The sequence below is a fragment of the Anser anser genome (assembly GCF_964211835.1).
Source record: "Anser anser genome assembly, chromosome: 8".
In the NCBI taxonomy this organism is placed as follows: Eukaryota; Metazoa; Chordata; class Aves; order Anseriformes; family Anatidae; genus Anser; species Anser anser.
In genome coordinates this window covers 19,872,817-19,895,945 of record NC_139728.1, presented here as the reverse complement: position 1 = coordinate 19,895,945, position 23,129 = coordinate 19,872,817, and the positions used below count along the sequence as shown (strand labels likewise).

The 23,129-nt window shown below is 37.2% G+C and overlaps 1 protein-coding gene across 1 annotated transcript in view; it reads left to right on the top strand.

Moving 5' to 3' along the window:
• Nucleotides 1-7,162: 7,162 nt before the first annotated feature.
• LOC310903016 (uncharacterized protein) overlaps nucleotides 7,163-23,129 on the top strand; it is a 40,934-nt gene continuing 24,967 nt past the window's right edge. The window contains exons 1-2 of the mRNA XM_083845514.1: nucleotides 7,163-7,480; nucleotides 17,876-17,955. Coding sequence (XP_083701640.1) covers nucleotides 7,471-7,480; nucleotides 17,876-17,955 — 90 coding nt within the window. The 5' untranslated portion in view covers nucleotides 7,163-7,470. The remainder of the gene's footprint in view (nucleotides 7,481-17,875; nucleotides 17,956-23,129) is intronic.

Genomic DNA, 23,129 nt, shown 5'->3' with positions numbered 1-23,129 from the left:
TTTGACCATGGCTTCAAGAAGCCATTAAACAATATAAAAGATGAGTTACTGCAATATGCAATAATTTAAATATAAATCATAACCGCCAAAAACGGCTAAGCACTGTGTGAAGAAAAGGGAGGGACTGAGGAAGAAATGAGAGTGGGTCTTAAGGAATTGCTTAGGAAACCTGGCATACAGTGTTTCCAATAGTCATGTAGGACATGTTCATTGAAATAATGGCAGGAATGATCCACTGACAACAGGAAATTGAAATTTGGAACTTCCTTGGTCTAAGAAGGAAAGCAGCTGGTTGAAAACTTTCCACAGAGTCCCCATTGCTTCTGTTCTTGGGCTGTCAGAATCCAGCTCTGTAAACCATTTTTTTTTTTTTTTTTTTAACAAGCTACAAGATATGGTCTATACTGAGGGATTTTCAGAAGAGGCAAACAACTTATATGAAATGCTGATGGCTGGTGAATTGTAGAATTATTCAATACATTTTTTTTTTTTACAAAGACTTTGCAACATAAGGTAGTTTAATCTGTTGGAAACACAAAGATTTTGGTTGGAGACTTTAAAGCTGTCTTCAGTGTCTAATACGTCATGAGAATACTATTTCTGTTTTAGGATGAACAGCTGTATCAAAATGCTTTTAATGAAACAGAAAGATTAATGGTTTACTATTTTTTTTAATGAACTCAAAAGTTAGATCAAAATTGTTAAAAGACCTTATAAACTTATAAAACATGGAAATAAATCTGGACCCAGTTCCAAGTTACTTATAGATTTGCTGTGCATGGATCTAAATTGTTTACAGCTCACTAAAGCTGCATGACAACTTACAATTTGATCATTTAATGAGCAGGTGAGGTTTTAGTGTGTTTAAGCTCTCTCAGCCTTACAGGTGATAGAACAGCTCCCATAGCATTGCTCCCTCCTGAAAAGGCTTGTTCATTGATTTCTGGTCACCACTGTAATTGCACTGGCTTCATATTCTCATATATAGCACTAAGTTAGTGTACTCCTTTGTTCCACAGGTCTCAGTTGCACCAAAATCCCTCTAAACCAATAGCTACAGTCTCATTAAATTCAGTGAGCTGTTGATAAAACTTAGTATTTGTACTATTAAAACTTTAATAAGTTGATGATGCCTGGGCTAAAGAGCACAGCCACCTTTCAAGGATGTCAGCTGAGTTTACAGGGCTGGCACTAATTAAAAAAGATGTTTTCTTGTACAGGGCCAGACTGTGACTCATATAACGCATCTGCCCAGCAGATATGATAGAGGTCATACAAACCTGAATGGTATGGATAAAATACATAGGTAATGATAGTAAACTGTAGAGTTCAGTGCTATAGGGTTAAAGTAATTAATACTCTGTATGTCCAAAATTAGGTGTGATGATCAAAGGAACAATTTATTCTATTAGATACTGTGTCAGAAACAGGATCTTGGGAACAGTTGTCTAATAGCCATTCACATGCTTTTAGGAGTAAGATTGAGCAGTAACACATTTTATTCTTATACAGCATGCATGCTGTACAGCATCGGGCCCAGTCACACAGCTGATCACGTGGTAAATGAGAGTATTCTGAGTTTTGCCCCCTGTCTTTCAATTCACTTCCCCAAAAGTGGAGAAAATGCAGGGTGATTGTGATGGGCTAAAAGTAAGTTGCCACATGCCAGAATGTAAGGAAGCCAAGGAGGTGCTATGAGTCAGGCAGATCTCTGAGTCACAGTGCCTCCCCGGCTGGTTACTGGGATCGTGCTGAAGTTCATGACCTTACGTGAGCATTATTTTTCTGCAACTCGTTGATCCAATAGTTGCAGAAGTTAATATTATTTGGCATTCTCTTGGTGTTGGTTTTATAGGGTTTCTTTTCTGAACACAACTTTTTGGGGCAAAGTTGGGCACTTGGTTATATGACATGAATTTTTAGGCATCAAAAGGAGATGTTTCTCTAAAAATACTGATACTCCTGAGAACATTTTAAAGGTGAATACACCCATACACCCCTTCTGACAGCGGACATGAACCTAGTGTGTAAGTGAGATGTAACCTGATTTATACCTAGACAGGCAATTTGCCCAGAGATTAAAATAATCAACTGGAAAGGTGAGGAAAGAATAAGAAATGCTGGGTGACATTGCTAGAAAGCTGAATTATAACATTGCATGTTGCTTTGTGGACAGTGTTCTCCGCTGCTGAATTCACTCTACAGTTTATATGTAGCTCCATTATTGCTAATAAAACTAGATGTTGATGTAAGAGCCCATTCCAGAAACCAGTGCAGTGCCCCTAACGATGCCTATACTTGTATCTGTTTATCTGTTAATAGACTTCATGGAATATGTATTAGTCTAGTGATTACAATGCCATCATTTTCCTTCTGTTACAGAAGGTGGCATCTGTGCAAAGCAATTGTCTCTGTTATCATCCTTCTCCCAAATCCATTATGAAGAGGTAAAACTACACCTGTTCCTTTTCCAGAATATCAATTGCATGTGGAAGCTGAATTTACTACTAAAAAGACTTGTTAATAGGACCAAAATGGGATGTCTTTACTTTTTTTTTGTCTCTCTCTCTCTTTTTTTTTTTTTTTTTTTTTCCCCAAGTGTGAAGTAAGTAGTCCAGAGGGACTTAGCTGTACTGATCGGGTGCTGATTACAGTTCGGGTCTGCTAACTTCTTTGATGTGCCAGCATCCACAGCCTGTGGATAAAATATGATAATGACATCTCATGATTGGATCAGGCAATTCTCTTTGTGTACAGCCAAAGTAGAGCCAGCAGGTCCGTGTTGAGATACGACAGTAAACAGCGTTGTCATTTTGTGCTACCCTTACTCATCCTGCAAATGCTTTCCTGCATGTGCTTGTTAGCAGGGGCAATATTAATAACACTGGGAGTATACCTCTGACACGCTACATGCAAAAAGCAAGGGCTATCAGACTTTGTGACTGTTTCAGACAGTGTAACCACAAATAATCAGTCTGAGGGGTTGTGTACCCAGTAAAACAATGGCGTGAGGTAAAAAGGCATTGTGTACACAAAGTAGTTTCAGCTAATTAACACAGCTTACAAAATAAGAGCAGAGATGTGGTAACCCGTGCTTTGTCATGTGTCAGTACCAAGGTCATGTATTCAATACTCTCCAAGAGTTTATATTCTCTAAGAGTTGCTAGCACATGTCGATGTCTCTTTGCGTCTGTATCTTCAGCAATGTGGTAGATGGATTAAGCAATTCTAAGAAAGTCAGCTACGTTTTTCTGTGTAGAGATGAAACCAATATAATGGTTGGAATTTTTTATATGGTGTATGAATTATTGTGGTTTGTTCCTATGATTTCACATGGCTTGAATTATATTTCATTGCTGTGTGGGTTTTATACTAGTATTTTGGAATGACTGTGTGATGCCCATTTTTGCTATATGTGTAATTCAAGAGGCTTTTTTCCATAATCATCATAGCATTCCATCTTGTTTCTGGGATTTTGAAATATGTTTAAGATTAGATTAATTAAAGTTTCAAGCAAAGAAAGGCATTGATTTGCCTTGATAAGAGTTATCAGTCAGTAACTAAATTAAAGAGGTTATATTTTTGTGATCTTGGCATATCTGAAAGGCATTAGGATAAAAACCACCTGATCTCTAGTCCTAGATTCACTATAAACGCATCGGAGATAGGTACAATACAATTTTCTCCTACTCTGACCATGGATGAAGTTTGAAATTATAAAACTAACTTGACTCTCCTGCTTGAAACAAAGAGAGCTCCATCTATTGACATCATCATGGGATCCTGGCCACAGCAGGCAGGAGGACAGACATACATAAAGGGATCATTCGTCTCCTTTTATGTATGCCTTATGCAGTAAGAAAGAAACAATTTCTGTGCTGAGACTGATACAACAAACTGGTCCTGAGTTGTTTTTTCAGGTCCACATTATTATTTGCGCTTTGGAAGCTTGCTTTGCAACCACAGACTTGGGCATTTTTTTTAAAATTATTTTTATTTTTTCTTCAATGCTGCCAGTCATGGTACAGAAGTCTTTAGAACATTGTCGCTTTTCCCACACAATATCTATCTTTTGATTAGTGACTGATAGATAATTCATTTTTGATGCTTCTCTCTCTCCTCAGACTGTAGTGCCATTGATGGTAGTTTTCCAGTGGGAACATTTGTTTACAAAGTGAAGTACTTATATGACCAAGCATTTTCTAAAGTTCATGTGGTAATGAGTACTGACTTGAATATGCCACGGTTCTGCATTTCACTGCAATTTCCTGAACCCTCCAGCATCTGCATTGTTTATTTTGAAACACATATGTATGTCTTTCACACACTATATATATTGATCTTTCATGGGGTTTTTAGAATTGCCTTTTGAGTTCAGTTTTACTGAATTCCTACTGAATTGGTCAGAGTCAAATTTTGCCCAGAGGATTTGGTTCATTGGATTGTGGTCTTCAACAAATCTCCAGTCATAAGTACTATAGCCAGTTGCTATATTCTGATGTTTTGGTATTAGGAAGTAGATTTTAAAGCAATATAAATAAAATGGCAAAGTCCAAGACACTTTCATTTAAAAGAGTAGAATGTTATTGCTGTATTAGCCAAGAAGAACAGCATGTGGGGAAGTCATGTCATTTTATAATCTTTTCTTGCCAGGGAAGATGCCTGTAATTTTCAGCCATTATCTTCCTGTGTTTTACAAACAAAATTAAGCTATAGCATTATATATTGTTCTAGGAGCAACGTTTATGTAACATGTAATTTATGTATGTCCCTCCTGAATTTCTTTCCACATCCTGTGTTGTCTCATACTCACTCTCTACTGGAAATAAAAAGAATTGCTTCATTGATCTGCACTTGCTTTGTAAGTTCTTGATTAGATTAGAACATTCCCTTTTCCAATTTATTTTAAGTTTGAGAAAAAGGATTAAAAAAATGAAATGCTAAGTCTGTATTTCTTTCCATAACAGCAATGTTCTCCTTGGCTCACATTCACTATTTTCAACTTTTGTTCATATATTAAGTTCATTTTACTCTGTGGGACAGGACTTCATAACATGATGTTTTCTGACTACCAATTGAATAGTTGCTTACTAATATATCAGAAAGCTATAAAAAATAAGTATGGCTGAATAAAAAGAAATTGAGTTATTTATTACACAACAGTATTTAAAAATTGGACAAAAAAGGAATTTTTTAAAAAGGTCTTTATGATCAGAGAATATGTTATCAAATTAATAACTGCACACATAAATATTTGTATTTACTTTTGTGTTCACAGTGTTACATCACTAATAGCATGTTTGTCACAGGTGGAGCCAGTGCTGTCTCCAGAGCTGACACTGCCTCATCAGCTTGTTGAATCCTAATTCCCCTCACGGTACATGTACAGCCTACTTGAATTCAGGCATCCAATTTCAAACTTCAGTTTGGATAGTGGGAAAGTTGTAAATGTTGAGTTAAATGAAATTTATGATCTAACTCAAAGGGAAAAAATGCTGAAGGGATCGAGGACATCTCTGCTCCTACAGAAGACAATCTTCTTTTCTTGGTCCAGCTGTGCCAGTAAAAGAACTCTCTGGCCTATAACTCTTTTGTTCTTGTTTTGACTTCTTCCACTGGCAAGTGGAGCAGGCAATGTGATTGCTTTCTCATCTTATTAAGTAAACATGCCACGGTAACTAATATTTTTTCTTGAAACTAACTATGAAGTACCTGGAGGCAAGCTTCTGCCCCACTGCAGAGCCCAGTGCTCAAAAAGGAAGGTGGTGTTGAGCAACTGGGGTAGTTCTCTCTCATACAGAGCCAGCTGGATCTGAAAGAAGGTATAAGTCCACCTCCTTCACTAAGGCTGATGCTATAATGATTTGGTGCAGCCCCAATTATGCCGCTTAGCTCTTTGCATTTACACTGCTTTTCTCTTCTGGCATGATTAAGAGCAGGTGCTGTATGAGTTGGTGCCAGTGGAGAAATGTATGTCCAAGGTTTACTTAGTCTCTCAGTGAGTCTCCTTTTTAATTTGGTGTGAAGCTATGCCTTTCTGGAAAAAAAATGGTCTGAGAACTCGTGGGCAATATTGCAGGCTCCATGGTCCAGCACTGAAAGCTGGGAGGGCTCATATCTCCTCAAGTCAAGAAAGGAAAGCTCAAACTTTTAACAGACTGTTGAGGTGCATTTGCTGAAATTGTTTGAAAAGATTCTGTAGAAGTTGATATCTTGATTGAAAATGTTTTCTCCAAGTAAAATGATACTATATATACAGAACACAACATGAAACTAATTTTCATTAGCAAGCATCTTGGCATTTACCCAGCTGTATTCAAACATGTTAGAACATGCTACAGAAATGTACTCTGCTGAAAATTAATTGAAAAGAGTGAACCCGAGATTGCTTTCTTCTACTGACAGTTCTGCTTACAGCAGAAGAATGATCCCTTGCCATTTAAAAATACACTAGAAGCTATAAAAAGAAGCTTTAACCAATCAATCTGGGACACGTACAATTTTAAGCTAGCAAAGAATTTCTATCAAACTTGTGTCTTTGTTTTGCTTTCCTTGTTTTGCTTTCCTTGTTTTGCTTTTCCTTGTTTTGTTCAGTGTTATTTATGAAAACACTGTTTGAATTCATAGAATCATAGAATCATAGATAAGTTTTCAATAATAATAAAATAATTTATTTTATTATTTTATTATTAAATAATAATAATAAAATATTGAATCATAGATAATTCATCTATTTCTGCAAAGAATTTTTGTATGCAGAATAACGTGATAGCCAAAAAATCTGTAATTGTTCGTCCTGCGTAGTCTCTGGGTTTAATTCCTTTCAAAGGTCTGTCCAAATTGAAATGTTTGGCTGTGAGTTGCTAGTCATGAGGGAGAAGTCCTCACAGGTTGAGAGTGGCTGGAAGAGCAGTATAATGTTGTAGGCATCCTCATGTCAGATACCAGTACTGGTTCCCTGTACTGGGAACTGGGAATCACAAGGTACAATTCACATGGATCCTCCTCTGGATCCTTAGCTGTAGATTCATTATTTTGTTCACGCAGCTATCTTCACAGGCATCTTGGGTGTATTCATCTCAGCTGTGTCTAATTATCTGGCCATGGTAACAGTCAGCACTGGCATGCTGTACCACATGCAGCTGCTGTGCTTCTACAGAAAGGCCGCTCTGATAGTCATTAGCACTTTCCTTATTGCTGCTTAAACCAGCTAGGCAATAACAAGACAAATGTTTCACTAGCTTGAGTTCTTTCCTGAGCCTTGATTCAGACAGAGAAATGGGTTCAAAATCCAGGAAACTTGGATCGAGTTGGATTTGGCTCGTCAAGTCAGTCTCACTTGTGCCAAGGTAGTGCTAGAATTTGGGGAACCGGTCCTGGGGAAGGATTTGGTGGTGAGGTGTAGCACCCTCCAGCAGCGGGAGAACAGATGCACGCTGATCTTTGAGCACCTTGGACACTGACGCTGCAATGGAAGAAGGTTAGCACAAAAAGCAGATCTCAGTCCCTTTCCCCTGATGGAAGCATGTTTGGGATGATGCCTGCTGAGCACTCTTTTCATCAGAAGAAAACGGGTTCATCAATAATCACCCAGAGTAAATAAGATCAAGACATGCTGAGTGGCTCGAGAGGGTGCTGCAGGACAGCTGGCCGTAGTGTGGTTTGATAAGAGTTGGAGAGAGAATTTTTCTTTTAAAGGGAAGCTTACCTTACAGCTTACAGACATCTTTTTATTATTACTGCGCATAGCAATGACTTGGGTTTTTAAACTGAAATACTAATGAAGAATGAAACAGAGGGCAGACAACAGTATCACAGTGTTATTTACAACCTTTTTGCTGAAGGAAATAATAATACAGAAGATTGCACTTCATTATAAATTTTTCTGACTGAATTAGGAAATGTCCAGAGAAGCCTCAGGATTTTAATTAACCATTTTAATTTTAATACACTTTATAAATGCATCCATTGCCTTTTTCATTGCTTTCTCAGTTGCCTTTGTCACCTCCATTACTGAGGAACCAGCTCCAGGCAAACTTCATAAATATCCTTGCAGTCATTTTTCATGACTACTTGCCTTTTATTAGCAGATGTCTAAACAAATGCTGCAGAACAGTCGTATACAGGAACGATAACTTTACTTACTGTTTTCTTCTGATACTAGCTACTCTTCTCACGTAGCACAGTCCTCATGGCTGATGATACACTGTTGACATTTTTGTCAGGGTTTTGACCGGTGGCATTTTTACTGGTGCTGAAGTACTTGGTTTTCCATCATTCTTAGGCTAACACTATTTCATGACTTCATTTCACAATCAAATACTGCCAATGCTAATCAGCTTAATTTCTGTGCTATTAACTGACTATACACTGCCTACTGTTGTTGCTAATTCAAAGTCAAGTGACTCTAATTATGGACTGAATGCATCAATGGGAAATGCGACCCTGTGCTACTTTTTCTTCCTACACCTTCTAGTCTATTTTGTTTGCTAAGGTTTTGTTTTTGCTGATCTGTGGCACCTTCAGATCTATACTGTTAAAGATAGAGAGGAATTACAAACTCCTAAGCATTCTTTCCTTCACATTACTATGGCCTCCATCAAACTTTTCATGTGTTATTATGTCATTTTTGTCTTTTTCATATGAAATCAAGACAAAGGACAAAAATTTTGAATTACTCAGTGATTCTATTTAGTTAGTTAGTTATAAAAGGCTTTAAACTTTCTAAGCAATTTAAAGTGGTGTCCTATAATGGTATATAATATGATAATATTTTACATAAATTACTCAAATTTCATGTATAAAATACTTCCGACATTATATGCTTAAGGTTTTTGATTTGTCCACTGATGGCTAAAATGTCTACTTATATTATGTTTTAGATTAGATTACCTTTCCTTTAAATTCATTTTTTTCTTCTTTATTTATGTAACCTACCATAATGCATAAGTTTGCAAATTGCATATTAGGTATCCATTCGGATATCCACTTTGAAAGGCAGGATAGGTGCTCTAGCACAAAGCACTAAACTATTCAGTCGTAAGTTATATGTGAGTGGATCCATAGATCATGAGGTGAATGCAGAAAGGACTGAACCTGCTCTTATGGTTTACATAACACAAATAATATTTGATGTCCACAGACAGAATGCAGTGCTCAGGACTTCGTAATAAAGAATGAGAGCACAAAAGATAAAAGAACATTGAGTGTAGAGGGCATAACTCTGTAATGGACACACAGTGTTTAGAAGACTAGTGATATAACAAACTAATTACGTTTCAGTACAAACAGTGCCTGAACAGGAGATGCGGTCTGAGCCAAGCTCTCAGTACATGTGGCTCATGCAGCCCAATTTACATCACACTTTTTCAGTGAGTAATTGAGCACCCTACTGTAGATCTGTTTAGCTCTTTGATCATTTCCTTGTGCAGTTGCCATATATATACCATCCCAGAAACTGCATGCTCTATGCAGAGATGCTAATAATGAGGCATTTTTTTCACTTATTTGCATGCAATTAAAAATGCAGTGGCAGTCAATTTGAAATGAGTCTGCTTCTTGCCAGTTACTTGCCTTTTTAACGTTTTTGAAATGGAAATTCTAGATTTGTTTTTGTCATTTAAGAGAAGTAGAGTACTTTACAAAGTATAGATCAAAATAAAGTGGAAACTTTTAGATAAACATTAAAATATTTTCCCATAAAAATATACAATAGTTTGGCTTATTAGTGTTGTCTGAGGATATTTCAGATATTTCAGAGAACTGGAAAACACTGGTATTATCACATATAATACCAAGCATTGGTATTATCACAAATTAGCAAAAATACCTTATCTTCTCTTCCCTGGGAAAATTTTCACTGAGCACCTTCAAAATAAATCTTCACTTGAAAATTCACCTCAGATCACTAAGATCTGCCAGATCAGCTTCGGGGGATCATCTGGCTTTTTTAACAATGTCTTATTACATTAATTTTCCTGTCTGTGCCTTTGGTTCAGTTCACTTATACCTGTAGCAGTAATTCTTTCCCTTTACTATGTGTTCATCAGGTAATTTTTATTTTTTCTCCTCCTTTTTGGTATACCATATAACATATTTGTCTGGAATCCAATGAATTAAAATTGTCACAATATCGTTCCTTTGAATATAATCAGAATTTTAAATGACAGTAAGGGAAAATTTCCCCAAACTGCTGGAACAGGATATGTGAGTAACGAAAGGTCTGGCATATTTTGTCATGCACAGGAAGTTCTTTTTAAAGAAAGAATAAAATTTACTTTGTGATGTCTCTAATGAGAGGTTTCCTTAGCCTGAACTTGAAACTGAATGGAAAATAAATTTTGAATTGTTGGTCCAAGTAACCTATTTCCTTTCCTTTTTTTTTTTTTTTTCCCCTCTTCTTTTCAGGTGGTTGTAGGCAATCAGTGTTCAATTTTTGTCTGCTTCTATGTGTTTACGACAGAACGTGATGTAGCTCTGAAACTATAGTTTCATAACTATATATGAATATGTCTATGTGCTCTCGTGGATTTTGAGGATGATGTTCCCCTTAAGCATTACAGAGGTTGAAGGAGATGACAAAATGCTCATTTCGAAGAAGTCAGATTGTTTTCTCCCTTTTTATTATCATCTTTTAATTTATTGTTATTATTTTAATACTGGATGAGTGCATTAGACCTGCTAATTCCAAATGATAATGGATGAAGCAGCTGCAGAAAAGAGACTATTCTAAAATTTGCCTCTGCCCAGTTCCTTAGTGAACTAAGAAACTAGACAAGGTGGTAGCACCAAAGCACGCAGCTCTCTACAAACTGGATCCCCAACTGCAGAGAAACCCTTGAGCTATGTTGTTTGCTGCTGGTCCAAGCTGCAAGTACCTGGAAAGGAAGCAGGGAGCTGGTGGATGGAGATGTGCATAGGAACAGTTCTCTGCCACTGGCTATCTTGCTTGTGTACAGAAAGGGGTTGCCAGCAAAGTTAGTGGAATTGCTGGGAAATATTTACCCTATACTTTATTTACATACATATTCTGTTACCATTCTAACTTATTCCATTTTCCCCGGTTCCTGGATGAAGTTTGGAGTGCAGCAACATGGAGTAGCTATGTCTTAAATAAAGAGGTCATATAATATTTCCCCCTATGTTTCTGGGTGGAAGTTTGAATGGCTTAATTATTTGACATACTGACAAAGCATTTCTTGCTGACATTATTCATCTAGAACTGGGTCACAGTAGTATCCCTTGCTTTGATGCCTGCTGGAGAGTGAGAACTCGCTGCATGAAGCATCTGGCTATGTCAGGAGGCTCTTCATTTGATGTGCTTGTATTTTATTCACACTGATAAAGGGATGGAAGAGACCATATAATGTAACTGCATTCTTGAGAAATCTCTTTTTCTCTTGTCCTTGCCTAATAGCTTGTTATAGAAAATATTGTTTCCAATCAGTTATCCCTTTGTTGCCTTTAGGACCAATAGATAGGGTGACAGTTGCTCCAGGTGACAGCACGATTTGTGTGCTAATGTAATTAAATACAGACAGAAGCAGTTTTTAAAAACAAATAAATCCTACAACTAGAGCCCTGTGTTCCTCTCTGTGAGGGAAGTTAAACAATGATGTATCCACGAGGGAATAGAAATTAGAGATGTGATGGGGGCTATCTGCCAGTGCAGTCCCATTCCAAATTGCTGCCATTTCTCCACAGGAAACTCAGGGCAGGGCTCCTCCAGCTGAGTTTTCTGGGTGCCCTTTTAAAGCTCTTAACTTAGATAATCCTTCAGATTTTAGTTATCTGTAATAAAATATAAGAGGTGGACACACAGTTTAAAGTGAGGAAGTAAACAAAAAATAAAATTTGAAAAAAAGCAAAAAAATCCTGTTGTGAATCTCACAGGATTCTTTCTTTTGTTGAAATTTTGGTTTTGCCAAATAGTTGTTTGATTTCAAGGCTTGAAAATCAGAATTGTTAGGAAGATTTCTTGTGTTTGCTGTGTGAGGAATCGTTATTTGCATATAGAGCATTTCCAATGGCCTCATATTTGTGGGTTGTCAGTGTCTCTTCTGAGGACTCAATGACTTAAGGTCCAAATTTTTTTTTGACAGTCCTCCAGTCTGGAGTGCTTTGAGTGGTGTTTTTTTTTTTTTTTTTTTTGTGTGTGTGTATGCCTATGTGTGATTAACTGGGAAGTTTGTTGACGTGCTTGAATATAATACTTACTCACAGATTTCCATTAAACTCAGCAGGACTGAGCAGTTCTGGTAACAAACCATAAATATTCATGTAGAACATTCCAAAATTCAGATACCCCAAGTATGTGAGCTACTGAATGCTGGTGAGATTATTATGTTTCAGATTTGCTAGAAGCAAGAAGTATCAGAAATACTGTGGTTACCATCCTATTGTTCATTGCTGTGTGCTTTTTGCAAATACTTAGCACATCTTTTAAAGACATCCATACCTTTGAAGTGTGTATCTTAACTGACTTCAAATCTGAAGGCTGAGAAGCTTAAATCCAACAAATAAAGGTTAATAAGATATTAAATTTGAAAAATCTCATGAAATAGTTTCTTGGTATGGAGTGTTGCCTTTTTTAGCAAATAAGATATTCTCTACGTGGTTTTCATTTTTTACATAGGAGAGGAGCATTGCCAAAGGAAATGTAGGACTTGTTTAGAGAAAAAGCAGCTCTCTACTCCTCACATAATCACATGAATGACTAAATGCATAAATGGGATTATCTGGCGAAAAGTAAATGGATTGGAAATCACTGACCAAGAACTCAGTTCACTTTAAAATACATGTGAATGATACATATGGAAACAATAGAGAGTGGCAACTGGCTTTGACTGTATGGAAATGGTAGCTGATCACAATGGCAGAACTTGGAGCTATGTTACCAACAAATCCAGTAACATTTTCTCCCAGCTGCTGCTTCCTGCTTATCTCCAAGGCTGAGCTCTCAGCTCTGCATAGTCACAGATTTTACACAGAATCTTAAACAATGGGAGAGCAAGGGCAAATTCAGCAACTTACTGCAACTGCCAGAGTGACAGCAGCAGAAGGAGAAGACAAAGCAAAGCAAAAAGTGGGTGTTAACAAGGACATCTAATAACCATCTGACATAGTCTAGAAGCCTGTGCTGTACTGCTCTGCCTGCCAGCATATTGATTTTAAACTCTGCATGGCACCCAGATGCTAACAGTGATGGGCAATAAATAAATAACATTGTTTTGTTCACAATGAAGATGACTCAGGATACTCAAGAGACAGGGAATGATTCATACGTGGCCTTCAGACTTCATCAGTTCTAAGCTATTCTGTTTGCCCTCAGGAATTCAGTAACTGGGACAGGGAAACAGTTATTAGCATGTTAGTTCTGTGCTTGGCTACTATATGTTAATTTACAATTGTTCCATGTTCAAGTGAGTTACTTATTTCCCAGGTGCTTGCAATGAGGATATTGTGAGAAGCTGTATATACTAGGATGTGTGCCTGGTGGAATGAATTCTTCTACCACTACAAGGCATGGAAGTGAGCAGCAAAGGGTGAAGCAAATGAACTGTGATCTGGCTTCTCCTCTGCTACAGGTGCCTTCTGAAGAAACATCACCATGCTCTTTCTAAGTTTTGCACCTGACGTTTGAATTACTTTTACATAATGTTGTCCGTGTCCCCACCCTTCTATTTTTTTCTTTTCTAGCAGATATCAGAATGGAAAGGTCCTAAGCCACACTAGTTCACTAGTTCATTTTGTTGTAAGAAAAATGCAAAGAAAAAGTGTAACAGTTTAAAATTATCATTTCCCTTTAATTGGTCTGTACTTCTTCATGGCCACGTATTTTGAGTGGATCATAGACCTCCATTTACTGCTACGTGCTCTTGTTGCTGAGTACTTGTTGCTTTTGATCCTTTTCTCTGTTCAAGTTTAACTCTAAACTTTTCAGCACACAAGAATACAAAGCTAACAGCCACCTTTAGTTCTGTCTCAAAAGTTACTTGAGAAAGTTCCAGTTCATGTACCAGAGGCACAGACTGAAAAATGACTTGCCTGGTAGCAAATGTACACAACTGGTTATTCTGACCAGCAGCTGAAAACTTGAGGTGTTCTGATTTCTTTTATCTGGGAGGATTTGAGGGTAAGGTTCTATGATGTAAAAGAAATTTTTTTACACAGACATGTTGCATTGTTTAAAATCTCTTATTTTTCTCCTTTTATTACAGCTTGACAATTGTGATTAGAAGCAAATGTCTGATTTGAGAAAGCCAATTCAGGAATACAATTGCGTCTGGCACTGTCTTCTGTTCTGCACAAACCTACACAACCACGAACATCCAGCTTCAGCCTTGTGCAGTGTGGGATCCAGACGGATGTTTCTGCTGAGTCTGGGATTTTGTTTACAAATGCTTCCACTAAAAAAAAAAAAAAAATCCACATACAGTCAATTAGTAAAAAAAATTCATAAAATTAATGCATTTTAATATTATATATATTTAATAGATACTATAAAGGTAGGGATGTTATATTTTCTTGTTAGGTTTTAATTCCATTCTAACCTTTTCTGTTTCTCAGTTTTATTTATACTTTGAAAAGGAGTTTTGACTACGCTGTCTGAATGACTACTTTTTTTTCAGCTGAAATTTTTTCCAAGTTTCCTAATGAAAAGGGCCTCCTTCTGCTTCACCAGTTTCATTTGTGCATTGCAACAAAACAGCGCGGGAGGATTACATTTGTCAAACAAAATGAAAACATATTTAAGGGACAGATACTTTTTCCAAACACTAATGGGGTTCTTTGCCTAAGTCTACAATAAGAGATTTTAACCAATGTCAGTTCAGAAGCTCTGTAAATCTCTCAAAGTTGGGCAATATAATAATGCTTAGTACTCTTTTACTGCCTTCCAGTTCAACTGCTTTATCACTATCAGCCAAAAATTCTCAAGATTCATCATAGGGAGTCTCAGTGTGTAGCATCACCTCCAGCATATAGGTAAAGCTACCAGCATTATTTGTTCACCCTTCCCTCCTACTTCCAGAATGCCTTGGCCACCAGGTTTCTAAGCAATGTAGTCAGCTGCAGCTGGCTGCTTTGCAAGCAGACATGGTGCAACTGAGGTCCATGGAAATACAGCCGCTGCCTGCAGCAAATGTCTCAGCTCTCAGGTGACTTCTGTGCTCTGTAGGCTTCTGGAGTAAAACTTGTGATACGGTATATTAGATACAGCAGGTGTTTCCAGACATTTAGTACTTGGTAGTTTGTAGCATGCTTTTGACTAAGCTTTTGACTAGACAGAAGCTATTTGTTGCCTACTCAGGATGCTCAGGTTGGTGTGTTAGGAAATGAGTGTAATTCCTGCTGCATACAGGTGAGTGTTTTCAGAGAAAAAATATTCACTAGCATTTAACAACATACTGTGTACATTGCTGTCTTTGTCACTTACATCCAGGAGCCATAAATGGTGTTAACATTTATTTTGGATTAGATTAACTTAAATTTGAACTTTCTCCTGTTTTTCTCCTTTTTCATCCTGTGATTTGAAATAACTATTTTCTCCATTGTTCATGAAGAAATTTCAAAAGATATTTGAGTATTTATTCTTCTCGAGACAAACGTGTCAGCCATATATTCTACTTTAATGTGGCTCAGATTGCCATGTAATATCCCCAACTCAGAAATATCATATTTAAAGGGGAATGTTTTTATCAGATCTGCTAAAAATACTACATCTGAGCACGAGATATACTAAAATTTCTAGCTGCAAACCAGAATTAAATGGGTCTATCTGAAATCCCCAGGATGACCTGGAAATATATGACTCCATATTTCCTAACTGCTAAATAGCACTAAGAATAGTTTGCAATACTTCATATATTGCTCAGTATGACATGCTGTAATTGCTATAGGACTGTGAGCAGGTGTCCAGAAGATTCTGTACCTGACACACCGTAAGTAAAATTGATAATCATCACACTTCCTCTGTCAATATTGCTGTCTATACAAGAAATGTAGCAAAGTGGACCCAGGTATAATGCAAGATCATCTCTTGATATAAATTTGACTTAAAGGGAGTCATACATCTAAGTTATTTGAGGCCTAAAGACCTGAATCATAATGAAAAACATTCACAGGAAAGATTGTTCTGTCAGAAAGGTTAATTCTAAAAGGTGCTGAAATTTTTTTATTCCCTCTCAAGTTGTGTTTGGATGAGGCATTTACTGTTTTGTACATGGCATAGTGTAGCATGTTTTTTTGTAATGTAAGACAAAACACAGGAGGAGCATAGAAAGAGGAAATCAAAAGCTTATCAATGGTGAATAGAAGTAAAAAAATGAATTATATGGAAAATGAATTATATGAAAAAACTTAAAAGTGAAATTACTGGAGATCTGGTGGTCAGAAAAGGAGAAAGTGTTTGAATAGAAAGGAATAGGCATTAAAGTCATTTTATATTTCATATGGGTAATAGTCATTCTGAATTGATGTGTGATGATCTGGGAATGGGTATGTTAAAACATACAGACATTTATTTTTGTCATTAATGATTTTCTGCATGCATTTACAATGAGTCTTACTAATCATATTTTGATGATTTTGGGGGTATTTCCACCACTGTTAGCGAATGATATTTACAGAGGATGTCTACCCGTGCTTCTTCTTGAAGAATGCATCCAAGTGTCTGTTGGAGACATCCCAACAGCCCCTTCAAGTGGCAAATATTTTGACTAAACATGCTTCAGTTTTAGGTCATGAGATTTATGAGTAGATTGAGTGAGACTAATGCAATGCTTATGTTCAATTTTTGTCAGTGGACAAATGGGACAAATGATTCTTGATATAAAGCAGAGTCTGCCTGAGGTCTTATTTTACTTCACAGTTATAAATATCACTCTTGCCAAGTCCTGTTCATTTCCTAGAATGGTCACTTGGTTTGCAATTTTGAGTTTACTTTTGAGATGAAGAATTTTGCTGTGTGGTTTGTGATCTGTCTTCTGCATTTCCATCATCAAGCTTGTAAAAGCAGAATTTTACTTTGGAAAGCTGTGCCCATAGAATGAGAAGCTAATGACCTATTGCCACAAGAGTATATACAAATGGACAGTTATCAAAGTTGCTAGGTTGCTACACATTCAGTAATCTTCTGTATAGCATAAGACAAATGCAAACTGTTTTTATCATGTTTATTTGTTTCTCCGATGTCTCTGACAAGTTTTTGAAATACTTATTTTGACTTGGAAGTTCTTCATGGTTATTAGATGTGCAAACTATGTGATTCGAAGTCACAGTGTTTAGTCAGTTGATATTATATTTCTTTATGCTGTGTTTCTTGAATACATTCATAAGTCTGCAACATGCTTTTTTAACTAGCTGTTGGCAGTACTTACTGAAATCTGGACAGGAGGGTCCTCTGGTCAAAAGACATAGTCTGTACTCTTTCGCTTGATCCAGCCCACTGACTTCTGTAAATATAAGCAGCCCCTCCAAAAAAAAAAACTATGCTGGCTTTTCAGCTTTTTCAGCTGAGATTTGGAGAAAGGGGCCAGTACAGAATTAGATATCCATGCCAGTTGGTTTTTGGAAATGTATGAGAACATTCTTGGTTTGGTAATAGTTCCTAGTTGAGTGACTTCCTAATTTAAATTTATTTATATTTCATTTCTCATTGATCTACATTTGCTCAGCTACAAAGTTTCTTGTTGTGCCAGGTATCCACAGCTTGGCTGATTTGGAACTCTGTTTGCCCTTTGATAGCCCACAACAACATGAACCGTCTTTCTGGGTCCTTGATGTGTCACGACATTGAATTTAGGAAATATGAAAACATTTTTTATATCCGGGAGTGAATGACATATGATCTGTGTCATTTTTATTCTGCCTTCAGGGAAAGTGATGAAGAAATGGCTATATCTCATAGAGAATGAGAGAAGTTTTGCAGAAAATGGCTGGAGAAAGGTCAAATTTGTGAGTATTGTATATTGTGAAATGTACATTGTGAAACTAATGAAAAACTTGTGAAATTGGTTTTTACTGAGTAGAGCGAAAGCAGAATCTGGCCTATAGGGAGAAGCAATGAGTATGGAATCAGAACAGTACAATAGCTTTATTTACATAAAAACTTAGTAAAACAAGCTGTGTTATTTTAGCTAAGTCTGCCCGATTTACTATCCAAACACAATAGTTAATGATACATAATTGGCATCTGATCAGTACCACAGAAGTGGAATGTTGTTGTGCAATGTTCTGCGTTAGGAGCACTCCCAGTGCATTACCAGCGAAGCCTGCTACACAATGCTGACAGAGAGTGCACACGAGGGAGCAGTAGCCCCAAATGTGCTTTTGGAAGATATGGGATAATCCTGTGTTGTAACAGTAAAATCATTGTGTTTATGAGTGTCAGTACTCTGCTTCAGAGGCTGCTGCCTCTGAGTTAGATTAAGGCCAGGGAGCAGTCTAATCTAAGGCAGCCTGGGGTTGCTCACAGGCGTTGGATTGTCATAGTGCAGGATGCTCGGTCAGCTGCCATTACCCTCCCTTCTCTTGCTGTTGCATCTTGTTCCCACCCAAAATACGGAACAGCACCAAGGAGCCTGGCTCTGACAAAGGCACTGCAGTTCTGCAGGCACTGCTGCCAAGAAGTACAAAAGACCTTGCTTTGCTGAGAAAAAGTGGGAACAAACATGATATACTAATACAAAATACTTCATCTTCTGACCGTAATTTTCTTCCTTATTCCCCTGTTTGCTTTGCGGTTTTGTTTCTGTTTCTTCATTTTATTTCTTTTCCTTTTCCCTCATAGTCCCATATTAATGCCATCCTTTTGATGCAGTAGAATTCACTGATTTTGAATTTGTCAGAATAGTTTGTTTATAGGTTTATATAAAAAATGATCCTGTTCACTAAAGTTGACACAAGAAACAACCCTGTCTTTGTGGAAGGACTACATGCTGTTCTGACTAACACGCTCAGAGCTTCATTTCCCTTTTTTTTTTTTTTTTTTCCCTGACACAACTGGTTTCTAGAAGTTGGCAGGCCTTCATCTTTTAAAAGATGGAGAAGTAGAAGGTGGTAGGTATAATTCAGCTCATGGCTGAAATTCTGTTTTTGACAGCAGAACACTTCAGTTTAAAATATCTTAAAATAAGTAAGGTCAGAACTGATTTGTTCATGACTGGGATACCTTACGGAAGCAGTTCCAGGAGATGCTGGGAAAGTGTTGCGAGATGAGACAGAGCACTTTGAGTCACCATGGAGCTACTGCACAGGGTGACTAAATAACAGCTTGTAGTCCTCCCAAGCTTATTTAATTATTTATTTATAAAATATTTTTTGTTTTGTTTCTTTCTTTCTTTCTGGACAGTTTTTCGTTCTTAGACAATTGTATACCATTGTGAATTCATAGCATGGTCTAAAACTCTGTGTTCATGTCTCTGATTTACTCTCAGCAAATCTTCAGAAGAAGGTGTCTAGGAAGAGGTTTCCACAAAACCAATGTTCTCTGAGGGACATAGGCGGAGCAATGTCCATTTTCCTTTTAATTCTCAGACACCAACCAACATGAGCAGTTTTGCTGTGCAGTGGTACAAATTTATGGATTAGTTGAGATTCTGAAGCTACCTCTTACTTTTCTCAGGTCAGGGGGAAAAGAGTAAAACTAAAAGAAACAATTTCAAATGCCCTAGTCTATGAACAGTCAAATCTTGGTCTTACTTTATTTATTCCTGGAACACAAATTTTACACCTGGAACACAAATTTTACAGGTTCAAATGCCCTTTGTACAAGAAATTCTTGTATGAAATACATGTAACTGATGTACATTTCAGAAGAGGATGCTGTCTTTGTTCTGTTAGAAATGCAAGCAAATGAGCCAAAATCTTCTAGGCACCTAGTCATAGATGTAAAGGGAGGGAAGTATATGGTGAAGGAGATGAACTAATGCTTATGTGCCAGCAGTACAGATTATATTAAACCAGTAACTGACAGGAAAACCATGAGTAATATTTGTCCAAAAACTGTCTACATGCATCAGTGCATGTATATCGAAACCTTTACTTTTGGTCAAGCTGATGTAAGACAGACCACGAATAGGGGAGATCTTGAGAAGTATAATGAGATATATTTGTATGCTTTGCTTTGCTTTTGTTTGTTTGCTTGTTTGCCTGAATAAAGTCCTGGGATAAGCTTGGAAGCCCCAGTCAGTCCATTTGTATCAGTGATGGCTGGAGAGTTGACAAGCCCTCTCAGCTGGGGTAATAGGTAGTAAACACAGTAATAGAAAAAATAATTCGCCCAGACCATGTCTTGGGGCTGTGGTTAAGGGAGAGGATTCAAACTGGGCTGTAGACTTTAGGGATTTGACAGCTGCAAACGGGTCTTTTGTTTTCCCCATTTTATCCTAAGCTGTTTTTAGTGTTTCCTGGAGCTGTGCACCTGGGAATCTTTTACTCCATGTTTATGACAGTTCAGCAATGTCAGCTGTGGTTACTTGAGACACAGTGGTTAAACCTGACATAGTCTGGGATGTGCCACAAACTCCACAACCAGTAAGTTGTTTTGTTTTGTTGGTTCAGTGATGATATATTATAGACCTATGGAGAGAGATACTGTAGGCAATGCTTGAGCAGTTAGAAGTGTTGAAAATTTCATTTTGAAGTGCTTAGTTTCTGGTATTCAACATCATCAAGCTCATTTCCACACTGAAGGCACAGTCCGTTGCATCAATGGTAACCAACATGAGCCTCATTGGTGTGCAGAGTGACATTTTGAGGAAATCTGCAGAATAATCTAGCAAATTCACACACACTCGTATATTAAAGCAAATGTCAGTGCTGGCTGAATAATACCATTATTATTATTATGTCGTTATGGTAATAAAGGTTCTTCTGACCTTTGTGCCACAGCTTCCTCATCAGTGACAAAAATGTTTAGTTAATATATTGCATTCTATAGTTTTGTGAAGGAAATAAAAATGTCCTGATCAAAAGGACTATAAGCCTGGCAGGTAGTTGTGTTTATGTACCATCCAACACAAGGATCTCCACTACTGATTAGTGCCTTTGGGCACTAACTTAAAATATGTTTTTGATAACAGTAATAAACTCAATTCCATCATATTCCCTGCACAGTAAACAGGTAGCCTTGAGATGTCTTTTGGCATTGACCAGTTCTTTTAAATGGCCCTGTAATGATATAAATGATTTTATGCACTGAATGTTTCCTAACTAGCTAACCAGGATGTATGTACTATACACACGTCTTCTCTAGGTGAATCAGGGCTACCTCATGGGCACATGGTGGACTCAATATTGGTAAGGGCTAAGTGGAAAATATTCTGCACCTTGAGCAGGAAAGGACATGTTCTATCTCTATATTGTGAAATTCCAGCTGTAGGTAGCATGAACTAGAGAAATGATCACAGAATCCCATGTGACCAAAGCTTCGTTGTAATAATTTCTTTTTTTATCTCTTCTGCTGCTTATCAAGAGGCTGCCAAGAAGTAGGAGGCTCTCATCTTGGTTTCTCACTGAAATTAAGAAAGAGAAATAGTTTTCTGTACGTCTTCCTGAACACTTTCTGAAACACTCCAGCTGGCATGATAATTCAGGAGATATACTCATTCAGCCACTAAATTGTTTGTAAACTGTGCTCTTTGCATAGATTGTGTTATGGTTTCCCAATTGAAACAGCTGTTGATGTATTTACACTCTGAGAGAGCTGGAGCAGTGGCAGAAGCTTGCAGTTTTAGTAGTTGCTCATCAGCTGACGTAAAGGCAAAGCCAATGTGGAGCATGTGCTTATTCCCTCTCTCTCTCATCTCTGACTCTACCCATGTGTTGCATTTAACTTGCATGGATCAGAGAACTCACCATTCAAGGCTTTTGGTAGTACACGTCTGTGAGCACGTTAAATCCCAAACAGCTTAAGGATAGATCATTAAAGACTTCAGAAAATAAAACTCTTTATGGGAATGGTAAAATATGAAATAGTTTTATACGGTGAAGAACGAAATGCAAAACCAAGGATCAAAAATTATCTAGTGGTGAGTCTCTAATTTAAAAAAAAAAACAAAAACAAAAACATTATATATTTTCAAGGGCCCTATGATTCTGTTGCCTAGAGCATTCCTTTCCATATATCCTTATACAAATACACTAAAGTTGCTTCTGAAACATTACTGCCTACAGAGAAAATGTTCATGGATTTGTATTTATATAGAGAATTCCTTTTATAGCAATAAACTCATGAATATCTTGAGAATGCTTTACTCCTGTCTTTGCTTTAGAAAGCAACCTCTAATTGATGGTGATTATGGTAGTGTGTAACCAAAAGATTGCAACACTGCATTTTTTTTTCTACTAAGTAGATGAGTTTTATTTACTGTTTTATCAGTTATACTCTCGTTTGGAAGGGAAAGATGCTATAGGAACAGAAGTGATGGAAACAATATGAGAAGTCAAAAGTGTTTCACAGTTTTTGTATAAAAATAGCTGCCAACCTACTGTCATTATTAAATTGCCATTAATTGGACACTCTAAGATGTGGTAAGCAGAGAATAAACCACATTGAGAGGAGACACTTGTCAGACCAAACGGAAGTGTGTTCTTTTAAACACTTTCATGCTGGATGATTCTCAGAAATAGATTTGCTTTATAATACACTCCCCCACCCTAAAAAATGTATATATATAAAAAAAATAGTTTCCAAAAAGAAGATTAACTGGAAAGAGGACCAGAAAGACTGACTGAGGTGTGCTTTCTTACCCTTCAGTTTGTTAGCTGTTTTAACAGTGAACCTGTCATTATTTCTAGTATCCTTATGAAATGAAATATGCAATCTTAATACCTGTATGCTTCCACTTTTCTGATGACTTTCACAGGGGAGTTTACTAGATTAATAAAATAATCTTCACAGGCCTTCCCAAACCCCAGTAAGGGCAGGGAAAAGGTTCCCAGTGACTTCATTTGCTTCTGAATCAGCTACAATATGGTGGCATCCCAAAAGTGCCTGAAATTGTGCAATGCACAAATACAAACCTTATGCTGGGTTTTGGATTATCAGTGCAGCCAAGGAGGAAATAAGAAAACAGGAGCTACCTCTCTTTGGGGGAAAAAATGGGGAAATAACTATTTATTGGGCT